This window comes from Bactrocera dorsalis, chromosome 4, assembly GCF_023373825.1.
Source record: "Bactrocera dorsalis isolate Fly_Bdor chromosome 4, ASM2337382v1, whole genome shotgun sequence".
NCBI lineage: Eukaryota > Metazoa > Arthropoda > Insecta > Diptera > Tephritidae > Bactrocera > Bactrocera dorsalis.
Window position 1 is genome coordinate 50,155,003 of NC_064306.1, and position 21,502 is coordinate 50,176,504.

General features: G+C 35.1%; 1 protein-coding gene across 3 annotated transcripts in view; it reads left to right on the top strand.

Moving 5' to 3' along the window:
• The first annotated feature begins 92 nt into the window (after positions 1–92).
• The window catches only part of LOC105222774 (solute carrier family 41 member 2), an 84,682-nt gene continuing 63,272 nt past the window's right edge, over positions 93–21,502 (top strand). The window contains exons 1-3 of one of the 3 annotated variants that reach the window (XM_029548872.2): positions 11,611–11,686; positions 11,796–11,873; positions 13,757–13,901. In XM_029548872.2, the coding sequence (XP_029404732.1) occupies positions 13,868–13,901 (34 nt within the window). In that variant the 5' untranslated portion in view covers positions 11,611–11,686; positions 11,796–11,873; positions 13,757–13,867. Of the gene's footprint in view, positions 591–11,610; positions 11,687–11,795; positions 11,874–13,586; positions 13,902–21,502 lie in introns of those variants that run through there. The other 2 variants (XM_011200243.4, XM_029548871.2) reach the window with 2 other exon arrangements.

The following is a 21,502-nucleotide window of genomic DNA, read 5'->3' on the forward strand; positions in this document are numbered from 1 at the left end:
ATGAAATACTGTAAAACTGACATTTAACGGGACATGCGCAGTAAGTGACAGCAATGCAGGCATGCAAGCATAAATATGCATACTGACAGCAGCATCAGTTAATTCCGCCATTTCTCTGTGCATAGATGTAAAACGAAAAGTAATTAATTGTTTCGAAGAGATTAAATAAGTTTTTAATCATCAAAAGTTATTTGTGTATCTTGTGCAAAGCGTGTGTTGTGTATGCTAGTTAAATAAAACGATAGTGAGTGTTCAAGTTGCAGTCTGCAGCAAACGTTTGACTGAAACTTTTCCAACGCCTTCGTTAGTTGGCCACATTGCCGTCTCCTGTGCTGCCTTTGCAGACATCGTGCGTGCTGTCGTATGTGTTTTTAGTGTAGCTCTTGTCTGCTTTTACCTCTGCGTCTGCGTCCACATAGCAGTCGGTAAGCCGTTGGGTGGGTAGGCTAGACAAATTGCCTGGCTCTTTGCTGGACTTCGCTTTGCTTTTCTGCACTCAGCGCTGCTCAGTCAAAAATCTCAAGTCAATGAAGTCTGGAGTAAACTTCAAGTTCGCGCTGTTACCGCGACTAAAGTTGTCTGGAAGAGATGTGAGTTTTGCAGTGTAGAATTTACTAAGTAAATTGTTATATATATACATAAATATTACATAAATATGAATTATAAGTTTCATACGTATGTTCAGTTTATGCAATCTTAACGTTTCGATGTCTATTAAAATCTAAGTTAACTCGTTAAACAAATAATATTTAGACGTTCCATGCAGTCATCCATTCGCCAAAGCACGCAGCTGCCCACCCTCACCTATCAGTTGTGTGCTCTGCAGCTTTTGTCAGTGTACATTTCTTATATATACAATCTTAAAAGTTAATTTGCTTTTATTTGCATATTTTTACGAATATTTGGGTTTTATAATTTGTATAATGTTGTGTTGCTGATTGCTGTGAAAGCAGTTTCTAGACAGCGGAGTTAAAGTGTTCTTGTGATAAAGCAAACGAAAATCATTATTGATTATGAAATCACAAAGAAAAAGGTGTCATAGCGTTTTTGTATTACTACAATAACAACCAACACGTTGTCGGGGGTAACACGCATACCTGTTGTTGTTGTCGCTTTCGTTGGCGTTGTCAACGATGTCGTTTTGTCTGGCGCTGCATAGTAATTACAGAACTTGCAAATTATTTTATTATTTCATATAATTATTTACGCAAAATTAGCCAACTCTAATTGTTTTGAAAGCCGTCACTGTTAACTTTGGCTTCTGTGATGTTATTGCTGTTCTACTCCATAGCCGAACATGCAAATCGTTTGGGCAAAATCAATAACATAACAGCAGCGCAAATATCCACTAAAAACTACTGATTAGAACAAAATTGAGCAAAAAAAAAGTGGCAGTGACGTATGCAGGTACACTGTTATAGTAATTTTGCATGCCGATAATGTTAAATATGTATTAATCCTTATCCCCACTGTCATGCTACTGATTATTCATTCATCACATCTTATTCTTAAGTAGCGCATTGCGTACTCGCCACTATCGCAGCGCCAACCCCGTATGTTGTGAAATTAAAGCAATGCCAAAGTAATGCAAACTGATTTGTGATAAAAAAAATATTAATATAGGCAATATACGTATATTAATACAATATTTAGTATTTTATAAAATAAAAATCCATTTTCTCTCTTCTAAAAGTTCAACGTTTCTTTAAGATACAATACTTATTGCTTCTTCTTATATAAAGATAATGTGAAATTAATTTGCATACAGTATACTACATATGTGCATACTCTTACTCTTCTTTATTTTTTATATGTAAGTCACAACCGGCCTTCAAGAAACTATATACAAGTATGTTTAATACGAATGTTTTTGCGTTTGAAATTAGATTTAATTATTGCTACGAATACTTAAATTGTAATCAGTTGAGAATTTTCAAAATATGATGTTTTAGCTTATTCTACAACCGGTGTTTAGATCTTTTTGCACTAAGTACTTTAGAACATTATTATTTCTTAATTATTTTAGTTTAGTTTCTTTAATTTAACTTAGACATGTATGGGTGCCTGGTCAAACAAAAGCACTGGGAGCTGCAAAGCCGATAAGGCAACCAAAGGGGCCAACATTGCCCCGCTTACAACGGAGTGGGAATGAATTGGATCTCTGTTGTCATCTTGCGTTGTAGCACTGGACCTATAGACCGCGCGTGCACTTATTAGACATCGACAACCAGCTTCTGTGTGACTGAGAGATCTGTTCAGTCTAGACTAAAACGCAGGAGATCTACTGTATTACTCGCACTTAGCTAAATTCATCTAACCGCAATAGTTGTTGTTGTAGCGGCAGAATTCTGCCCAGCTGACAGTCCTTAGCCGAATAAAAGTCCGGATCCGTTCCGATTTCGTAGACTCAACTGTCATGGGAACGACAATCGTAGGAGTTTTTACTAGACTTTGTCCAATAGACATTCATGCGGTAAGGTAAAAAATTTTGTCGGAAGCAAGTTGTCAAAATTGTATAAAATACGGTGAGGCGGAAACTCCCAGGCACTTTTTCTTCATTATGCAGCCTTTGCAAGACTGTTGTTGAAACATCTCTCTCAGTTTTACAGAAGCTTTAACTAATTTATGATAGACTCAAAACGCTTTGTCGATTTATGAGGGTCTTATGATCTATTATATAGGAGTTTTGATACCAAGTGAGATCCCTGCTAAGATTGACTTCATAACCTAACTTAATCTTCTACGAATTTAGAGCTAGAATTATTCGGAAAGATTTTTGTAACTGAAAACTGAAAAGACCCAAGTAACATTGAAGATTTGTTGCCATTTAAGAACAGAGAACTGAGAACAGTTTTGAGAGTGCAGCGTGAATAAAAGTGTTATATATCTGAGGACTTTTTTTTGAAAATGCCACGTGATTTGTTGACTATAACACGTGTGTATAAATTTCAATAATAAAAAGAACCTTGCACTCGCACGTGCTCGTAAAAGCGACTCCACTTGATGCTTTTTTAAATCAGTATAATAGAGTTATATAAGTACTTATATGTACATTCTTATGTATATTAATAAAAGTGCATCATGCTGTGCCACTTGCTACATGCGGCGGCATAAGATGTGGCAAAATAAAAGTAAAGAAGTTAGGATCTCAAAGGAATTGGGTTGAACAAAAATGACATTCGAGACGAATTACATAATTATGCATGTATTGTTACAATATTCATATGGATAGATGGTATGATATGTACAGAAAGTTTTCTACATATTACTAGGTAGGTAGGACGGATGTTCGACTATGCACCTAGACCTTTAATAGGTTCATTGTGAAACCACTGTGGTTAAAATCCCCCACACATTCTCATTCCTTTTGAATTTCAATAGTTACGCGTTTGTCTACTTGTTGAACAAGTCAGAGATTGTTTCCACCGAGGCTGAGATATATCCATAACATGTTTGTTAAGTAAATATCTACAAGTAGCCAGAGGCGTCCACACTCCCTCTTTATCGTTGTCTAATTGTAGGGTGGTGCCTGTTTTGCTAGTTGATCTACTTCACTGTTACATAAAATATCACTGTGTTAACTCAACACCGGTCTGTCATGAAAAAGGATGTTAGGTCCACTAATAGACCAAGAAATTCATTCAGAATTTTCGATGAAACCCTAAGAGACTTTAAAAAGTTTTGCTGCCTGTTGTCGTAAGCAACTTCTTGGCCAGAGCAAGAGGACTTTCTTTAATAGCTGTGATCTCCGCTTGATTTTATTATCAAAAAGCAAAATTTTTTTTAAATCAAAATCTCTTCGAGATCATAAGTACCAATTTAAAGAAGCACCAAGCACGACAAAATCTCTGTCTACAGTTTCTAGCTCTAAACTGCCAACTATTGCATACATGGCGCGTTCCTTGTCTAGTGTACCAAGCATTTTAATGCACCAAACGCTAAAACAACAAGTTTCAATTAACTCGCTAATATATACAAAAGTAATACCGAGCTTATGGAAGCGTGCCATAACATCATATGTCCAAGCACTGCATCTTAACAAAGTGCACATGCCGAAGAAATCTAAGTAGGCGCCGCAAACAACATTTGATAATACGTTTTGTTGTTGTGGCTTCCCTGTGTGGTCCACTATCATGACTGAATGTTAGTTATTTTGCAGACGTGGCTTGGCGTCTGTCTTGAAAAACTGTTATTCTTAACTGCAAAAAGGAAATTAGAAGCAATCACTGACAACAAGGAATTAATTTATGCTTTTCGCACTTCTGCCGTCCTCCCTCACAAACATTCCCTTGAAATAGCAACTGCGCTTGCGTCGAAGCTGGTGCCTGCGTCAACTGCAGCGTCGGCTTTGACTTTGCAAAAGAGGGCTGATGAATGTTAACATGATAAATTCATACATACACACATACGCATGCATTTACATAGGTGTATATGTGGTGCATGTGATGAAATGTTTATGGCAGCTCGTGTTATGTCGCCATAATGACGTTTAAGGTACGATAATGGCTGCTGTGCGGATGTGACGCTGCAACGCTGTTTTGTGTGGGCGTTATGCGTGGCAAACAGCTGATGCCACCTTACAGCGTCACAAAAACGTGAAAATGTGCATCCACGATGCACATGCAGATGTTACATACAGTATGCGGTTAAATAATAGCAGGTGTAAATCAGCTGCATGTAATAGCAATATTGATATTTTTCCGTGTTCAAATAGTTTTTCCTTCTTATTTCATTTACCAATGTGTATTTATAGCTATTGTTTTGTTTCTAATATTGTAATAATATATGCAGTTGACTTCTGACACTTTATTATGTAATTACTGGTATTTATATTTAGGCTGGTGGTTAGTAATTTTTCTTTGGTATTGACTGTTTAAATGAAATGCTAAATATAATGTTAAATATAAATTAAATATTGCATTTTAATCAATGTTAAAATAAGAGTATTGTAAATTTAAGGTTATTGTTCTACCTCATCTTAAAGTACTTTCAATCAGAACAAAAAAGTCCAATGTACAATGATTCTGAGGATATAAATTTGACGAATAACATACAAAGCAGTCTGAAAAGTTCATATCGCTTATAATTTTTTCACAGAATTCAATGTTATTCTTCAACCCGCTGAGTCTCTTCCAACTTTTCAATACCATATTGAGTTACAATTTCTTTCCTACGAATATGTTAATGACTTTTCGGTAAGGAAGGTTAGGTAAATAATTTGCGATGCCCAGAACTTCTAGTTATGGACAAAAAAGGCCGTTGCATACTGACAAAGCGTCTTAAGCCTGCCCCATAATTATAAAGGTGGCTAATATCAGTTCCTGCTGATTCGCTAGATTAGTAGAAGGTAGGGCAATCGAAATGTTTCCCTCTTAGTATAGCGAACGCTGGACAATGGAAGAAAAAGTGTCTAGATTTTTTCACCTCATCTTCCTCTATGCACCTTTGACAAGTTGCGTTCTTCAAAATTATCAGCCTCACCCCGTAAGTGCAAAAGACCGGTATCCAGTTAGAGCACCTATCATTGCCGCCTTGTGAATCTGGCTAGTTAGTTGTATAGATCTGAAAGGCCGCTTTGAGCCAGAAAGATTCCGCAATCGCACATTTGCTGGGTTCATCAACGATTGCTAAGCTCGCGCTAGGACCGTAGATCCAACGCCAGAAAGCGGAAGATGGCGTAACAACAGCTTGTTTGCATCCTGATAGAATTTTTATATTGACAGCTTATCGGCCTCACAGGTGCCAACTGATCTGACGTGACCTGGCTCCAGGCAAGTTTAATATGATGCTGCTGCTAACGAAGTCATGCTGCTGCTAATGAAGTCACACATTCCTTGATTAAAAGTTAGAGCTTACTGTCAGCGAGCTTAAGTTTAGTATAGTAGCTCTGCAATCAGAATGAACGAGCATTAATGAAATTTGATAGCATAAAAATTTAGTGGATGTAGATACCAAAAACTGTAAGTGTGGAATTAATTCGAAATAGAATTTATGCAATTTTGTCATTCCTTTTTGATTTATCGAGCTGTACATAGTTTGATACAACATTTATTTCTTCTTCTTCTAAAATAACGTTTGCGCGATTTCATTCTGAAAACTTTTTGAGATAGACCAGACTTTATATTTTGACTGTTGTGAATTTCCATTTTGTATTTGATTATATACATACATGCCTACGGCGAGAGAGTTCTAAGATTTGATGATGTTTTCATTCAACATTTTTTGAACATTCACAGAGTGAATGGCTTTCGGTGAAGGATTTTAGATTGATCCTAACAAAATTTATCAAACCACTTACGAAAAGTGGGTTGTCCTCACTCAGTGTCACTGTAATATTGATTAATTTTGGTATACACAATATTTTTCCATTCAAAAATAATTTTATCAAACAATGGTTTTTTTTAATATTTATGAATTCCCTAAAAATAATGCTTTATAAGAATTCATATAAATTAATACATATTTTTAGCCTTGAATTTCCCCGCAGAAAAGCAGCTACTTTTCGCTAAGCTTCACTGGAATCCTACTACTTTTTTGGCTGCCTAGCGGTTTTTCTATCTCAGCGTTAGCTTTGTTATTTAATTTTCACATTTCAGAATATCATTTCCCCAATTTTTCAATAGAAAGAAAAAGCAAGGATTTGCATAATCCTTTAATATTTATACCTCTAACTACAAAAATCTTGTAAATTCTGTGTAAACAAAAACATGCTGAGTCCAACATTCTAATAATTAGTAAACAAAACATTTACATATGTTTAAAACTCCTACACCTGATAAAAATACTTAGCATTCTGCGCATTTACACATTAGCATTATACACCTACATACCTACCATAAGCATATTCAAAAGTTAATATGTACATACTCACATTTGATTAGACTACCAGAGGCGTTGGTATAATTTTAACTGTAGTGTAGAGTTAAATTTAAAATATTGGTCGTTCACTAAGTAATTTCGTCTGATAACAACAGTTGATTTTATTGAAGCCAACTTTTTTCCGTATAAGTATATTTGACCAGCTGATATAATAAGACTTGTTTGCAAAAAGAATTCTTCGTACATTTTTTGGAATTGGTTTTGTTTGTCTGTTTGTTTGATGAGTTTTCGAAAGAACCCTTTATTTTGAGCTTTTGCCCGACAATACCACGACTAATTCTGAATTGTATTGTGATCAGCTGGACAAACTGAGTGATGCATTCAAACATTTTGATTACTCAAAAAAAGCTGTTGTAGCTTGAGTGAGATGTGCACACATCTTTCATATTCTACAGACTTGGAACCTTCTAAAAATTACTTGTTCCGGTCTCTGCGAAGTTTTTGGAAGAGAGAACCTTCACCTCAAATTAGTGCGTCAAAAATCACTTCGACCAGTTTTTGCTTGCAAGAATTAAAAATTCCATGATCCTGGACTTAACTTGACTTAAAAATTGCAAAAAATATTGAATCCAAGTGGATAATATATAATTTCATAAAATGTTTTACACATGGTACACTTTACCATCAGATCAAATTTGACCCGGACTGAAGAAAAAAATACAATTTACTTTACAACTTTATTATTGCCTTCAAAATCTGCTTCTTTTGAGACAAGGCAAGCCATAAACTTATTATAAGCATTGACTACAACGGCTTTCTATACCTTCAAACTCATTTTTGGAGAGACATTCGCCAGATTGTTGGATAGCTTCGACGTCAATAATCATGAATCAACTTGGTAACCAGTAATGATGCGTTTGATAAATACAGGGTCCTCAGCTACATTGTCAAATATCTCTTTTGCGACTTCTACTCGATGTCGTTTTCGTAAAAAATTCAGAACTTTTGTTACGAGTCTAGCTTGGTCACGTTTCATATCTAAACTCATAATTAAAATGTTTCATTAAAAATGTAAATTCGCTCGACCCCTCCATTATCTAAGTTACCCCGCCACTGTATTTAATTTCAACAGGATTATATTCTTAAATTTCGTAAACAACTTTCACTTACCGAATTACAAGCAAGTCTCAACACCCACTTCAATACACCCACCACGAAAACGGTAAAACACAAAACCCATGAAAAATAGATTTACATGCAGCATATGTGTTTAATAGGGAGTTACATGTTGTTAAGAGCCTTTGAGGCTTCCTATGACGCAAAACAAGGCAAACCTGTTAAGTTCAACCGCCCACTTTCCGCGCCAGCGCTTCAGATTATCAGCAGCTTCAACATACTTTTCACTTGATTTTGCATTTTAATGTATTTTTGGCTTCACCTACAACACCTACACACACATGCAAACATATATATTTTTCATATAACAATTAATAAAATTCCTCCGCAGTCTTCATAGCATCTCGCCTCCAGCCACAAATGTTATTAACATCAACAACATCACCAAGTAAATTGAACAATGCCTGCAGGCGTCATTCAAAAATTTTCAATTCCAAATATTCACTTGTACGATTAGCAGCAGTAATTGATTGAAAGTGTGTTAGTTGGTTGAGAAACTTGTTTCCTTGGCACCTGGAAGACTTTCAATCCTCAATCCGCAAGTGTGACAAGCAAAGTGTGCCGTGTTTTGGTGTGTAAAAACCTGCTCTTGTGTTGTTTTTATCTATTTTGCCATTGGCTGCAAATTTTTTTTAGTTTTCGTTTATGATCAACAGGTGCTATGGTCACAAATAACATGGAGGATTAACAGTAATGTCGAAACTTTTTCTTGTAAATAGCTAATTGTAATATTTTCACTTACATTTCGGAATCTTCTTCAGCCATCGCCCACTGGGTGTTTGAAATGTTTATTGTAATTGAGTGATAATCAGGTGGAGCATATATTGTATAAATGAATGAAAGATTGTAATGATTCCAGAAGCGCCGTAAGAGTTTTAATTTTAATAAACGAAGTTAGTGAATTTCTTATTTTATTTGGTACCATCATTACCCGGTTTTTAAACGCCGAAATCAAATTTTTTCGTTCCAAGAACCGTCGGTTTTACGTAACCGAAAGGTTAAAGGTCGGGGTTTTATCTGAATAAAAGCAGCTAACAACAACATTGACGATTATTAATTACACAATTAATTCCATGGAATACAAGTAATCGAAAATTATAATATTTACAATCGTGTCTGCATTCTCTATTATCTGTGAATTTTAGTGCCACAAACCTTCAAAACCCGTGCCGTTAGTTTTGCTTTCTCCATACTGAATAAGGAGGCGAAGCAAATGGGTCTGGTGGTGAACGAGGGCAAGACGAAATATCTCCTGTATTCAAACAAACAGTTGTCGTACTTGCGACTTGGCTTCAAGGCCACTGTTGACAGTCATAATTTCGAAATCGTAGATTATTTCGTCTATCTTGGAACCAGTATTAACAGCAACAACAATGTCAGCTTCGAAATCCAACGCAGAATCACTCTTGCCAACAGGTGCTACTTCGGACTGAGTATTCAATTGAGAAGTAAAGTCCTCTCGCGACGAACATAGACCCAACTATAAGTCACTCATACTGGTATACGGTGCAGAGGCATGGACGATGACAACATTTGATGAGTCGCCATTACAAATATTCGAGAGAAAGGTTTTGCGGAAGATTTATGGTCCTTTGCGTATTGACAACGGCGAATAACGCATTCGATGGAACGATGAGCTGTATTAGATGACGACATTGATATAGAAAACCCTTCAGCTCTGAAAGTATTCGATGCAGTACCCGCCGGGTAAAACATAGGAATAGGAAGTCCTCCACTCCGTTGAAAAGACTAAGTGAAGAAGGACAAATTGGCGCCAAACAGCAGAAAGGAAGAACGATGGGTAAACTGTTGTAAACTCGGCTATAACCTCGTAAGCGGTATCTAAGCCAATAAAGAAGAAACATTCAACTGAAAAGATGAAACTGCTTGATATTTTTTATTTTATTTTTTTTTTGTTATTTACTGTTTGTCGAGTCCACGACGTCGTTTCTTTCAAAACGGTCAGAGTTCATTCAGCATTCGGTAAATTTCCATTTCGTGCCCGATATTTTGACTGAGCAAGATGTTTCCCATATTATTTAGAATCCAAGATTGTACCAAAGAATATAAATAATTTGAAAGTATAGAGATAAATTTCACTGCGACCTAATTTCTATTACACCCATCCCTCTTTCACATGGACACACAAAGGCCCAGTACTCCGGGGTTTCCGTCTCCATGTCACAAAACCGGCAATTTGCCAAAACGCTATATCCATGTTGAACAGGTGCTTCTTGAGCATGTAATACCCTGTGTAAGATGCCACTAGGAGCCGGAATTTGTCAATTGAATATTTATAATACTTTTGATTCATGTGGGGTTGTAACTGCCCATTAGTAACTTTGCCTGGCGCATGCCTGTACATTCGCACTCTCTCAAGTTCGTTCACGGCTACCTATTTATGACCCAGCACCGAAATTAGATGTACTCGGTTGCAGACTGATAGTTGAACTACGGATCTATCCGTTCTACACCCTTATGCCTCAATAGCGATTTAGTCTCGTAAGGGTAGAGCTCGAATGACACTGGACGTGACGACATTTCCAACTTTACGCCTACTTTATCTCACATACACCTTTTAGAGCTGGTTACTTTGTATCGATTTGGTCAAAGCATATCCAACCTGTAACAAGGGTTTAAAAAAATTTCGACGGAACTTTCATTGAACATCCTGACTTTTAAGGTATTGACTTTGTTCGTGGGATGCGAGGAGTGAGTTTACTTTAGATATCAAGGCTGATATTGTTTTCGTTGTTTATGCTGGTTTCCAGATAGACGAAGTTGTCGAAAGCTTTAACCGTTTACAATGATGTGTTCTGTATCAGACTATTTATGCCATGACATGAAATCTTTCGCATTGTGTTCGTTGACAAAAATTCAACTCGCTTTGTTTCTTTATCTGAGTTATAAAAAGTGCAAACGGTTGTATGAATGTGTGTATGATTGAACTCTATTGTTAGTATAACCCAAAATAATTTTATAAATGTATATCTTTTTATATACAAGTTTTATGGAAGAACCAAATTCAAACATTGCGTTATAAGGGTAATAACTTCTCGCGTTGTCAAAAGAGGCTTAAACCGAATATTTTATGTGGGGTTTGGTGCGTGGTGAATAACTGCTCAACAATAGAGTTCAATTCAGTCCCTTTGCTACACTGATAAAGTGATAAGTACACCTTGACGGTTTTTTGATTGGTTTTCTACTTAAGTAGACTTAAAGGCTAAAGTTCGTCTCTTTCAATATCTGTTTTCTTGTACAACAAATCTTTCCTTTTATTTATTCAGTACATTTGAGTTAGACTGTCTGCATTTATACAAGCGTTTCTTTGGGCGAGACTATGGAGCAAATGTTGCTATGCTGATATCTTATCAAGCAGAGCAAAAATACAAAAATCCCATAATGCAGCGTGTGGCGACAACTGTCAATCACTCGATATCATATCGTACATACATACTGACACTTCTTAAATGTAAAAGTGCAAATTACATACATACATACATACATACATACGTAGATATAATATTATCGCTCGTTCTTGTGCACAATTCACCTCGGGTGGCGCTCTTTCAAGTGGTGCAACCTCAATGCCGAGGCTAATGTTTATGGCAGTCCAAAAGTGGTTTCGTCTCGTTCAGGCGATTGCTTTAGAAAAAATAGCAGACGATAATAGTTAATTTCGTGTTCGATCGTACGGATATTGTGCTTAATTGTTTTTGTTTTTTTATGAAAATATATATATTTTTTCATTTGTTTAATAATGCATTTTTTTATTTTATAAATTCTGAATCAACATGAAGTATTACGTGCCTAATTGAGTGCAACGTTTTGGCTTTTATCGACTTTATGAGAGTGCCATTAAAACTGGGCATTAATAGGTGGCTTATCAGAGCTCATAAGATCTAATTATTATTATAGCGTGAACAATAACACAATTAATTGAGACGTATGGTTTTTTTCAAGTGCAGCAAGATTTTAATTTCCATACGCAATGGGCCATAAATCAAAGTGATGAGTGGATAATTTGTTATTTTTTTCTATTAATTTTATCCTAGAATGCGTGCATATTTTAATTTTTTTAACTCTCGCATTCTGTTTTCATTCCGTTTGAGCTCCGTTCTTGAATCAGCAGTAGTGTTGCCAGCTTTGATTATACGTAATTTAATATAACGTGTATTCTTCTTGTTTTTTTGTTTGTTATTTAATAATACAATAAGTTTTCATAGAACACTCCGCCGATCAGCCGTCAGTTCTGAGCTTGTTTGAGCCGAGCTGAGTTGAGTAGGGATCGAAAAATATTGTTTTGTGTTTCTTTATTCAATTTTTTCCCTTTCATACTGTATTCAGAACGAGTAAAGAAAAAATCTCCTTATGTATTAATTTCGAAATTGTATCATAATTATATCATACTTTCCTTTTTTATTCTGTTGCATTCCAACCAAGTCAGCTCGAAATTTTTATATTTAAAATTTTTTGTACTAAAAATTTCACATGTACTTGTCGGGGACATACTATAAATTCTTAAAGTTACATATTACAACTCGTTCTAAGTTTTATTCAAAACACATTCCCTGGTATGCTGCTTGGTCAGACAATAATTACAAATTGAGGAAATTTTAACATAAAAAGTCATAATACCCTACGATTTAAGTTCTATGTGTAAAATTAGTTGCATTTAGTTCCTAAATTATTCAAAATTTTGTTTAAAATATATTTTTTCGTCTTAGTAAAGTACTTACGTAATACATTTTTCAAAGCGTTGACCTTTTTTGGAAAATATTTTTAAAAATCAAGAGCTTTCTCGCGATTTTCAAGATCCCAAATTATTCCTTATTCTTATTGTACAACAATTTAGTACTAAGCTTTATTTTCCAGTAACCAATAAATAATTTGTACAATTAATTAAAAAATTAAACGGAATTATATTATATGTGGTATAAATAATATATAATTATATTTTAACTAAACTCTGAATTATATAAAATATTTAGTGATTTTTTGACACTAATGTGGCTATGAATATCAAATTCTGCTGGCAACACTTGAACACTCCACTCACCTATAACTGAACCGGTTTCATAACTGAAGTTAGTTGCTCTCTAATGAAGCTCAGCACAAACAATAACGACTAGCTTTACGAAGCAAAAAGAAACAAGTTAAATGCATGCTTTCATACAAATATACAAACAATGTATATGCATTTACATACATACATACATATGTATATTTGTATACCTAAGAATGTGCAAAATGAAACAAAGCTGTTTCTTTTAAGCTCTTTCCGCACTCTGCCAAGCACATTTTGCGCTCTCAGCATCTGGTTCTTGTTGCATTCAATTCAGTGATTTTTCGTCAATTACAAGAAAAGCATACCCAGGGATTTTCATTTATAATTCAATTATTTTAGTTTAGCAAATATATTCTAAATCGTATAAATAATTCAGTGCGTGGCTCATTTCGTTTTCGATATTGCTTGTTGTGGCGAAATTGATAACTTTAATGTGTTTAATTGCATTAAAATCGCTTAATTACAGCGATTACAGCTAACAGTCGTTTCGTTTTTATGACTTCAACTTTTTTCGCTCTCATTATTTGCCACTCTCAACAGCAGCAGCCCTGCTAGACGACTGCTAATATTGTGCATACATATTTACCTCTGTTTCTATGTACTTTTGCATACAATCGACCTTCTGTGTTATTGTTCGCGTTACTCGTTTTTTTTTTTTGTGTCTGCACGCCAACCAGTCTACGTATCATATAGCATTCGCCCGATACTATTTTGACTTCGTTGCCCGGGTAGTGATAAACATTTTTAGTAAGTGTACCTATTTACTTGTGACCCAGACGAAATTGCAGAATAAATTCGCTAACGATGGCTGATGTGCGAAGACGTCAAAGAGCTAAATGTAAGCAAATCATTTTATTTTATGCTATTATTTAATTATTTGTATACAATGTCGCAGCTTAAACCTTGATTATCCGTAAAATGTGTAGATATTCATACAAACATATGTATTTGTATAAGTAAATTTTCGCCACAAAAATGTTTACCTTTCAAAATGATTGCCAAGAATCCTATTGGCTACATAATTTTATTTCATTACTATACTCTTTGACCATCGATACATTGAATCCCATACAAATTTTATGATTTATTTGTAAATAATATGCTTTTATTCTAAAATCAAAAATATTCTTTATTTCAAAAAAGAAATGAAGATACTACGTAACCTCAAAACGATATGATTTTCAGAGACAATCTGAAGATCATAGGTACATTATCGTTTATTTGATCTTTAAATCTAACAGTGATTGCTTTACTTCACTGATATGTGCTGTTATTGCTACCTTTCGATATGTAGACACATTACACTATTAAACCTCTGCGCATATTGGTATAGCATCCAATTTCTTATATATCGATAAAGCGAGATATTTTTTCAAGTAGTTGGAATTAATATATGAATTTTTTCTATCTGATAACACGAAAAAATTTAAACTGTAAGGCGGAGGACCTTCTCGTTACAATTAAGAGCTCCCACTCGATAGTATTTCTTAGAGGAGTCTAAGAACCTATTTTTCAGACTACCATGTAAAAAAAAAAAATCGTTCTTTAGAAGAGATTTGTAGACTTCCTTGAATTATCTTGAATACGAAATCTGTTTTTTTACAAAAATTTCTAAATAACAGGCCAGTTGAAAAGTCCCCGGCCTACCATTATTAAACACATTTTTTGGCAAAATTCGTTTTTTTTTATTCAATGTAGATCTCTTCAAGAGTAATACACAGATTATTGCGACACTCCAACTTTTCAATACCATTTTTATAGTATGATTTGTTCTTTGCTTCAAAATAGGTTCTAGTTTCCGAGATCACCTCTGCATTCGACGAAAATTTCTTCCCAGCAAGATTTCCTTTGATATAATACAACGGGGTCAGATCTGGAGAATATGGTGAATGAGGAAGCAATTCGAAGACTAATTCATGGATTTTTGTAAATGCTTTTACTGACTTGTGACGCAGAGTCTTGGTGAAATAGTACTTTCTTATTTCTTAAATGCGGTCATATTTCGGTGATTTCGTCCTTCAAACAGTCCAATAACGCTATGCAATAGTCGCTATTGATTGTTCTTCTTTTTTCAAGGTTATTAATAAAAATTATTCTAATCGCATCCCGCATCCGCATTCTGACGCTACATCCTTGCCCGCCGATTATTGCGTTTTCCACACTTTGGAGAGGGTTCATCATGTGCAGTCCTCTCGGATAATTGTCGATTGAACTTTGGAGTACAATTTTAGAGCCACGTTTCATCAACTGTCACATATCAGCATATAAACTCAGGTTTATTACGCTTGAACATATCCAAACCCTGCTCCGAATAATCAACTCGTCGTTGTTTTTGGAGAAACCGCCACTTTGAACAGTGCTTTCCCATACCGAAATATTCGTGAAAAAATGATGTACACGTTCAGTTGACATCTTTAGAGTACCTGCTATCTCAAGGAACTTTACTTACAGTCATCCAAAATTAATTTGTTGACTTTTTTGAGGTTTTCGTCTGACGTCTACTACGTTCACCGTCTTCGGTCCTCATTTCTCCACGTCTAAACGTAGCATAATAATTCTTGATGATTGATTTTCCTAAGGCAGTGTCCAGAAATTTGTTATCAAGTCAAGTTTTTGCTTCAACTGTATTTTTTCCCTTCAAAAAGTAATATTTGTATTTTAACATACGAAAGTCCTTTTTACCCATTTTTCCTCAATAACAAAAGTTGCTTCACTCAAAATGATTTAATTCACAAACTAATAATACGACAGCTGTTATATGGAATAAGTAAACGTGCCTTTAGGGCTAATTAAAAATCATATGTAGCGCCATCAGGGACTTTTCAATTGAACTGTTATATATTATAGTTTCATCTGCAGAAATTAGAGGGGTTTCCTTTCACAAACTTAAGAATTAATATTTTTTATTAGGTTATAAGTCGAATACATTATGAAAGAGAACTGAGAGTCAGAAATCGTTTATTTGAGTCGAAAGAGTCGTTAGAACTTAAGAGGATAATTAATTTTATTTTGATTTTTAAAAATTTCAGAGATTTTAACGTTTTCTTAAGAAGCTATTAAATCAAAAACTATCGTGTAAATTGTTTTAAAATTTTTTATACCGATGAAGTTGGTAGAGCTGACAGAATTCACGATTACACTTTAGAAGGCTGTAAGTCAAAAGTATTTGAGGTATCGATTTAAAATAGAATTAAGAAAAACAAAAAAAAATCGTTTTTTTTTAATTCCCACTCCTAACGACTTATAACTACAAAACCTATCTCTCATATGGTACACAAATATAAAACCTAAATAATTGCTCATATTTATTTCGATTTTATTGTATCACTGACGTTAGGTCCTTGAAATCCCGATTGCAATGATAACGCGGCCATTGAAATTGTTAAGCACGTGAAAACTTTAAAACAAATTAAAAGAAGATTACAGATATGGCGCGCTGATTAATTTTGCTAGCCTTAACTAGCCAACGGTATTTGAAATGACAACTCAATTGATTAATAATCTAAAAATAAACTTCTTGAAAGATAAACTTTCAGTGAAGTGAAACTAAATATATATATAAAGTATATTAAACGCAGTTAAATTAAAAGTACTACTTATTTATAAGGAGGATAGCTTTTATTACAAAATGTAATAAGTGTACCCCCACATATTGCCTGCAATGAACTTAAAGTTACATAACATATTTGACACGTAAACATGAAGTATTAAGCAATGGCAATTAGAAGCTAATCATCTTATTGGAAAACACATAACTTATGCAACAAAAGAATTATTCAATCTCCAACAGTCGAGATCAAATGTGAATATCTTTATTTAGCGGGGAAGAAGCTATACAACTCCATTATTCTTATACTCTTGCAACATGTTGCTACAGAGTATAAAAGTTTTGTTCACCTAAGGGTTGTTTGTATCACATAAAACTAATCAGGATATATATATTCTAATCAGGATAGATATAGTGTTCTATAGGGTTAAATTAAATATCTCTCTTCCGCGTTTTTGCTCCTTATTCATTGCTTTATAAAAAGTGTTACAGTGATCGGAATTAGTTCAAATATGCGTCGTTTCGTTCGATAGATAATATGTTTCCATCTAGATGGCAACTTCATAATACCCCCCTCGTAGAAGCCTGCCTCCTTATTTGCGAAAATCTCGGACAGCCACTTTTCACAAGCCTCTTTTGAGTTCAACTTTACATCAACAAGGGCGTTCGCCATGGACAGGAACAGGTGGTAATCACTTGGTGCTATGTCCGGGCTATATGGTGGATGCGATAAAACCTCCCATCCGAGCTCCCGTAGCTTCTGACGAGTCATCAACGAAATGTGTGGTCTGGCGTTGTCCTGGTGGAACACTACACCCTTCCTGTTGGCCAATTCTGGACGCTTCTGGTCGATCGCCTGCTTCAAGCGGTCCAGTTGTTCGCAGTAGATGGTAGAATTAAGCGTCTGACCATATGGGAGCAGCTCATAGTGGATGATTCCCTTCCAACAACACCAAACACATAACAAAACTTTCCTGGCCGTCAATCTTGGCTTTGCGATCATTTGTTGAGCTTCACCACGCTTGGCCATGATCTTTTTCGCAGATTATTGTCGTATTTGATCCACCTTTTCGTCTCCTATTATCATTCCCTCCAGAAATGGGTCGAGTTCGTTCCGTTTCAGCAGCATATCGCAGGCGTTGATTCGGTCCAGAAGGTTTTTTTGCGGCAAATCATGCGGCACCCAAACATCAAGCTTTTTTGTGTATCCAGCCTTCTGCAGATGGTTTAAAATGGTTTGGTGACTAACTCCCATCTTCTGGGCGATGTCACGAGATGCCGCATGCCGGTCTAACTCGATGTTTTCCATGATTTGATGGGTATTCGTCGCCACAGGTCTTCCGCCGGCTGGCTTATCCATGGTGTTGTTTTCAGGCGCTCTGAATTGTCGAAACCATTTTTCCGCAGTTCGAAGTGATAGAGAACCATCTCTCAAAACACCATTAATCTCACGGAACGTTTATCTAGCGGATTTGCCTTTAACGAGACGAGTTGAATGCCGATCGTCTGTTCGCCTGTTCGTGAAAGCAATAACTTGAGTAAATTTGAAATATCTTTATTCATTTTGATTCACGTCTTCCTTGGCAAAAAAGTATGGACCACTTCGGACCACTGCCACGGCCCCAAAACACCATTAATCGGAATTTATTGAAATTTGGAAAAAATGTTTCTTTAATAATAATGAACCCTTTTGTCAAAACTGAGTTGAATCCGATCAATACTTTCCTTAGCCTCCATATATCTTACATAAAGATTTTGGTACGTCAAATTGATTTTTTTATCCATATTCAGTTACAACCGTACATAGCCCTTCCTTACTTGTTCTGTTCACGAGTTTTGACGTAAATATATACATACATAAGTATAAATAGTATTACATGTATTTTTAGATGTTATAAATTTTAGTTAAAGATTTCCCAGGAATTTCATGATTTGCTAGGGCATGTAATTGTTAATTTATTCTAATTGCAGAACAAAACAATGAAAAAACGTAATTTTATTGTACTTTAATATAAGGGAGTACTCACGATCAATGAAGGTGAATATCTGTGGTATATGGGTGATCACGCAACGAGTTCGAAAAACTTTTCTCAATTGAAGGAGACTATAAAAAAATAGAAACTGAACTGGTGGGTTTCCTTGGCTTTATTCTAATAAATCGCTCTTTGGATAGCATTCAATTTCGTCGAGGAGGCTTAAATTTAATACACGGTATTTTTTTCTTCAAATATAACGTTATCCGATCCCTAACCATGAATGTTGAAGCTAAAGTCTAACTAAAACAAGAAAACACGTTAACTTCGGCTGCACCGAAGCTCATATACCCTTCACAGGTGCATTTCTTTTAGTAACTATGCGTTCAGTTTATATGGAAGCTATATGCTATAGTAATCCGATCTGAACAATTTTTTCGGAGATTGCATTGTTGCCTTAGAAAATATTCTATACCAAATTTTGTGAATATATCTTGTCAAATGCAAAAACTTGATTCCGATCGTTCAGTTTGTATGGCAGCAATATGTTATAGTGGCCTGATATCAGCAGTTCCCACAAATGAGCAGCTTCTTGAAGCGAAAATGACGTTGACAAAATTTCAAAACGATATCTTAAAAACTGAGGGACTAGTTCGTATATAAGTATGTATATAGACAGACGAGCAGACAGACGGACAGACAGACGAACATGGCTAAATCGACTCAGCTCAACTTACTGATCATTTATATATATATATACTTTATAGGGTCTCCGACGCGTTCTTCTGGGTGCTACAAACTTCGTGACAAACTTAATATACCCTATTCAGGGTATAAAAACATGAATTAAATTCAAGAGCGCACAGCGTAATTTTCGGAATTGTAGCAGGGTTTTTTCGATTTAATTTTTTTTCATATTAATTTTGAAGAACAAACTAATATTAGATACAAATTTCAAATTTCGCAAAGACATCACATAGATCTAAGTTATCTCAAACCTCACAAAATTAAAAATACTTTTACATTTCTGCAAACAAGTTCTGTGCTAGCATCACAGTATGTGCAATATCTCATAACTCACGATCTTAATCACTTCTATCGTCATATGTGCTTACATCATAGGTACATACATACATACATCAGTCTCATCACTTATATTCCAGTGTATGGGTATTCCGCTTTGTTTGTGCAAACATCAGCAATTATAATGTTATTTTTTTTATTTTTACAATAATTAATTGCACTTCATCAAGCAAATTATCCAAACAATTATATCACACCAAATTGAGGAAAAAAAAAGTCAAAAATTATAAAATACGTATTGCATATTGTCTGATAGAAAATCTTAATGTGCAAATCTTTTAATATCGTCAGTAATTTCTCACATTTCTAATGCCATATAGACAATCTAACGAAACTGCCTTAGAACACTAGTTTCGAAGTGATGTTTTTGGAACGGACCAAACAAAATTTTCAAGAGAGAGGAGAATTTAGGGACAGCCTAAAAAAGGGGAGTTTTTGGAAATAAACAAATAATTACTGTATCAAATTTTTTTTTTGAAATTTTAGGTAAATGTCTTTAAGGGGTTATAGGGATTTCCTCGGTAAAAAAATCCTTTTTTTTATTTTTTTTCTATTAGAATTTTTTATTGTTACACTATTAACAAAGAAATTCTGAAATTTTTGGAAATAAATATTTTAAACTCGCCGACGCCATTCCGGCGACCCCTCGGAAAACGATGCGTCTACGTTGGCATCATCATCTTGGATCCTCTAAAGTGAAAATATTCGGGTTTTACAAGGTGCGACCCAAAGTAAACAGGACCTTAAAAAACAGAACAAATGGGTTTTTCTGCAAAATCAATTTATTTTATTCAAAAGAGTCTCCTTCTGCTTCAATAAAGCTTTTTGCACGGCCCAAAAGCATGTCCAACGAGTGTTTTAGCTCGTTGGCCGGTATGGTGTCAGTATGCCGGTGCAAGCCTTTTGAATGGCCTCTACGTCTGTATAAGACTTTCCTTTCTTGGTCAACTGCATTTTTTCGAAAACGAAGAAGTCGTCGGTGCCATATCAGGTGAATACGGGAAGTGGTTAATGGTTAAAATGTGGTTTTTGGTCCAATAATCGGCCACAAAATTTCCTTCGAATGTTGGATTCTGAGCAATTTTTGGTCATCAGTCAATTTGTATGGAACAAACCGTGCACACACCTTTCGTAAGCCAAATTTTCGGTCAAAATACGATAAATCGATGTTTTGGAAATGTTCTATTCCATTTCAATGTATTTTAATGATGATTTCGATTGATTTTTGATGAATTCATGCACAGTTTCGATGGAATTTCCGGTAGATATCGCCACCAGGGAGCGCAGATTCAAAAAGTTTACTTTGGATCGTACGTTGTAGTTAAAACCTTAACTTAGAACGTCGACGAAGAAAAAACTGAAAATTGGATATTTGGCAGACATTTTTACAAAAAAAAATTTACTGAAAATTTACCGAAATTTTTTTTTCAAATAGTTGTAATCGAAAAAAATTCCTTCATCCGATTTTTTAGAAACTGTATCTCAAAGACCTGTGTAAAATTTTATGAAGATTGGTTGATTAGTTCTCGGAAAATCTTGTCAACCGACTTCACAAATTTCGGAAAAACGTGTTTAAAGACGGCGCACTTAGCCTAGCTAGTCTCGAGCACACAAGTTTTCAAGCTGTATCTCCGAAATTATTACGCGGATCAACTTGAAAATTTAGGACAATATTCTAGAGGTGTTGTAGAATTTAATAGGATAAAATTTTTGAAACCCGTAAACCCATGTAACTCTTTAAAGGTAAACTGATTGAGCTAACTAAACTGAGCGGCCACACATTAGTAGACAGCAATTTAAAAATTTAGTACGTTATTTTTAAAAGTGTAAGCTATC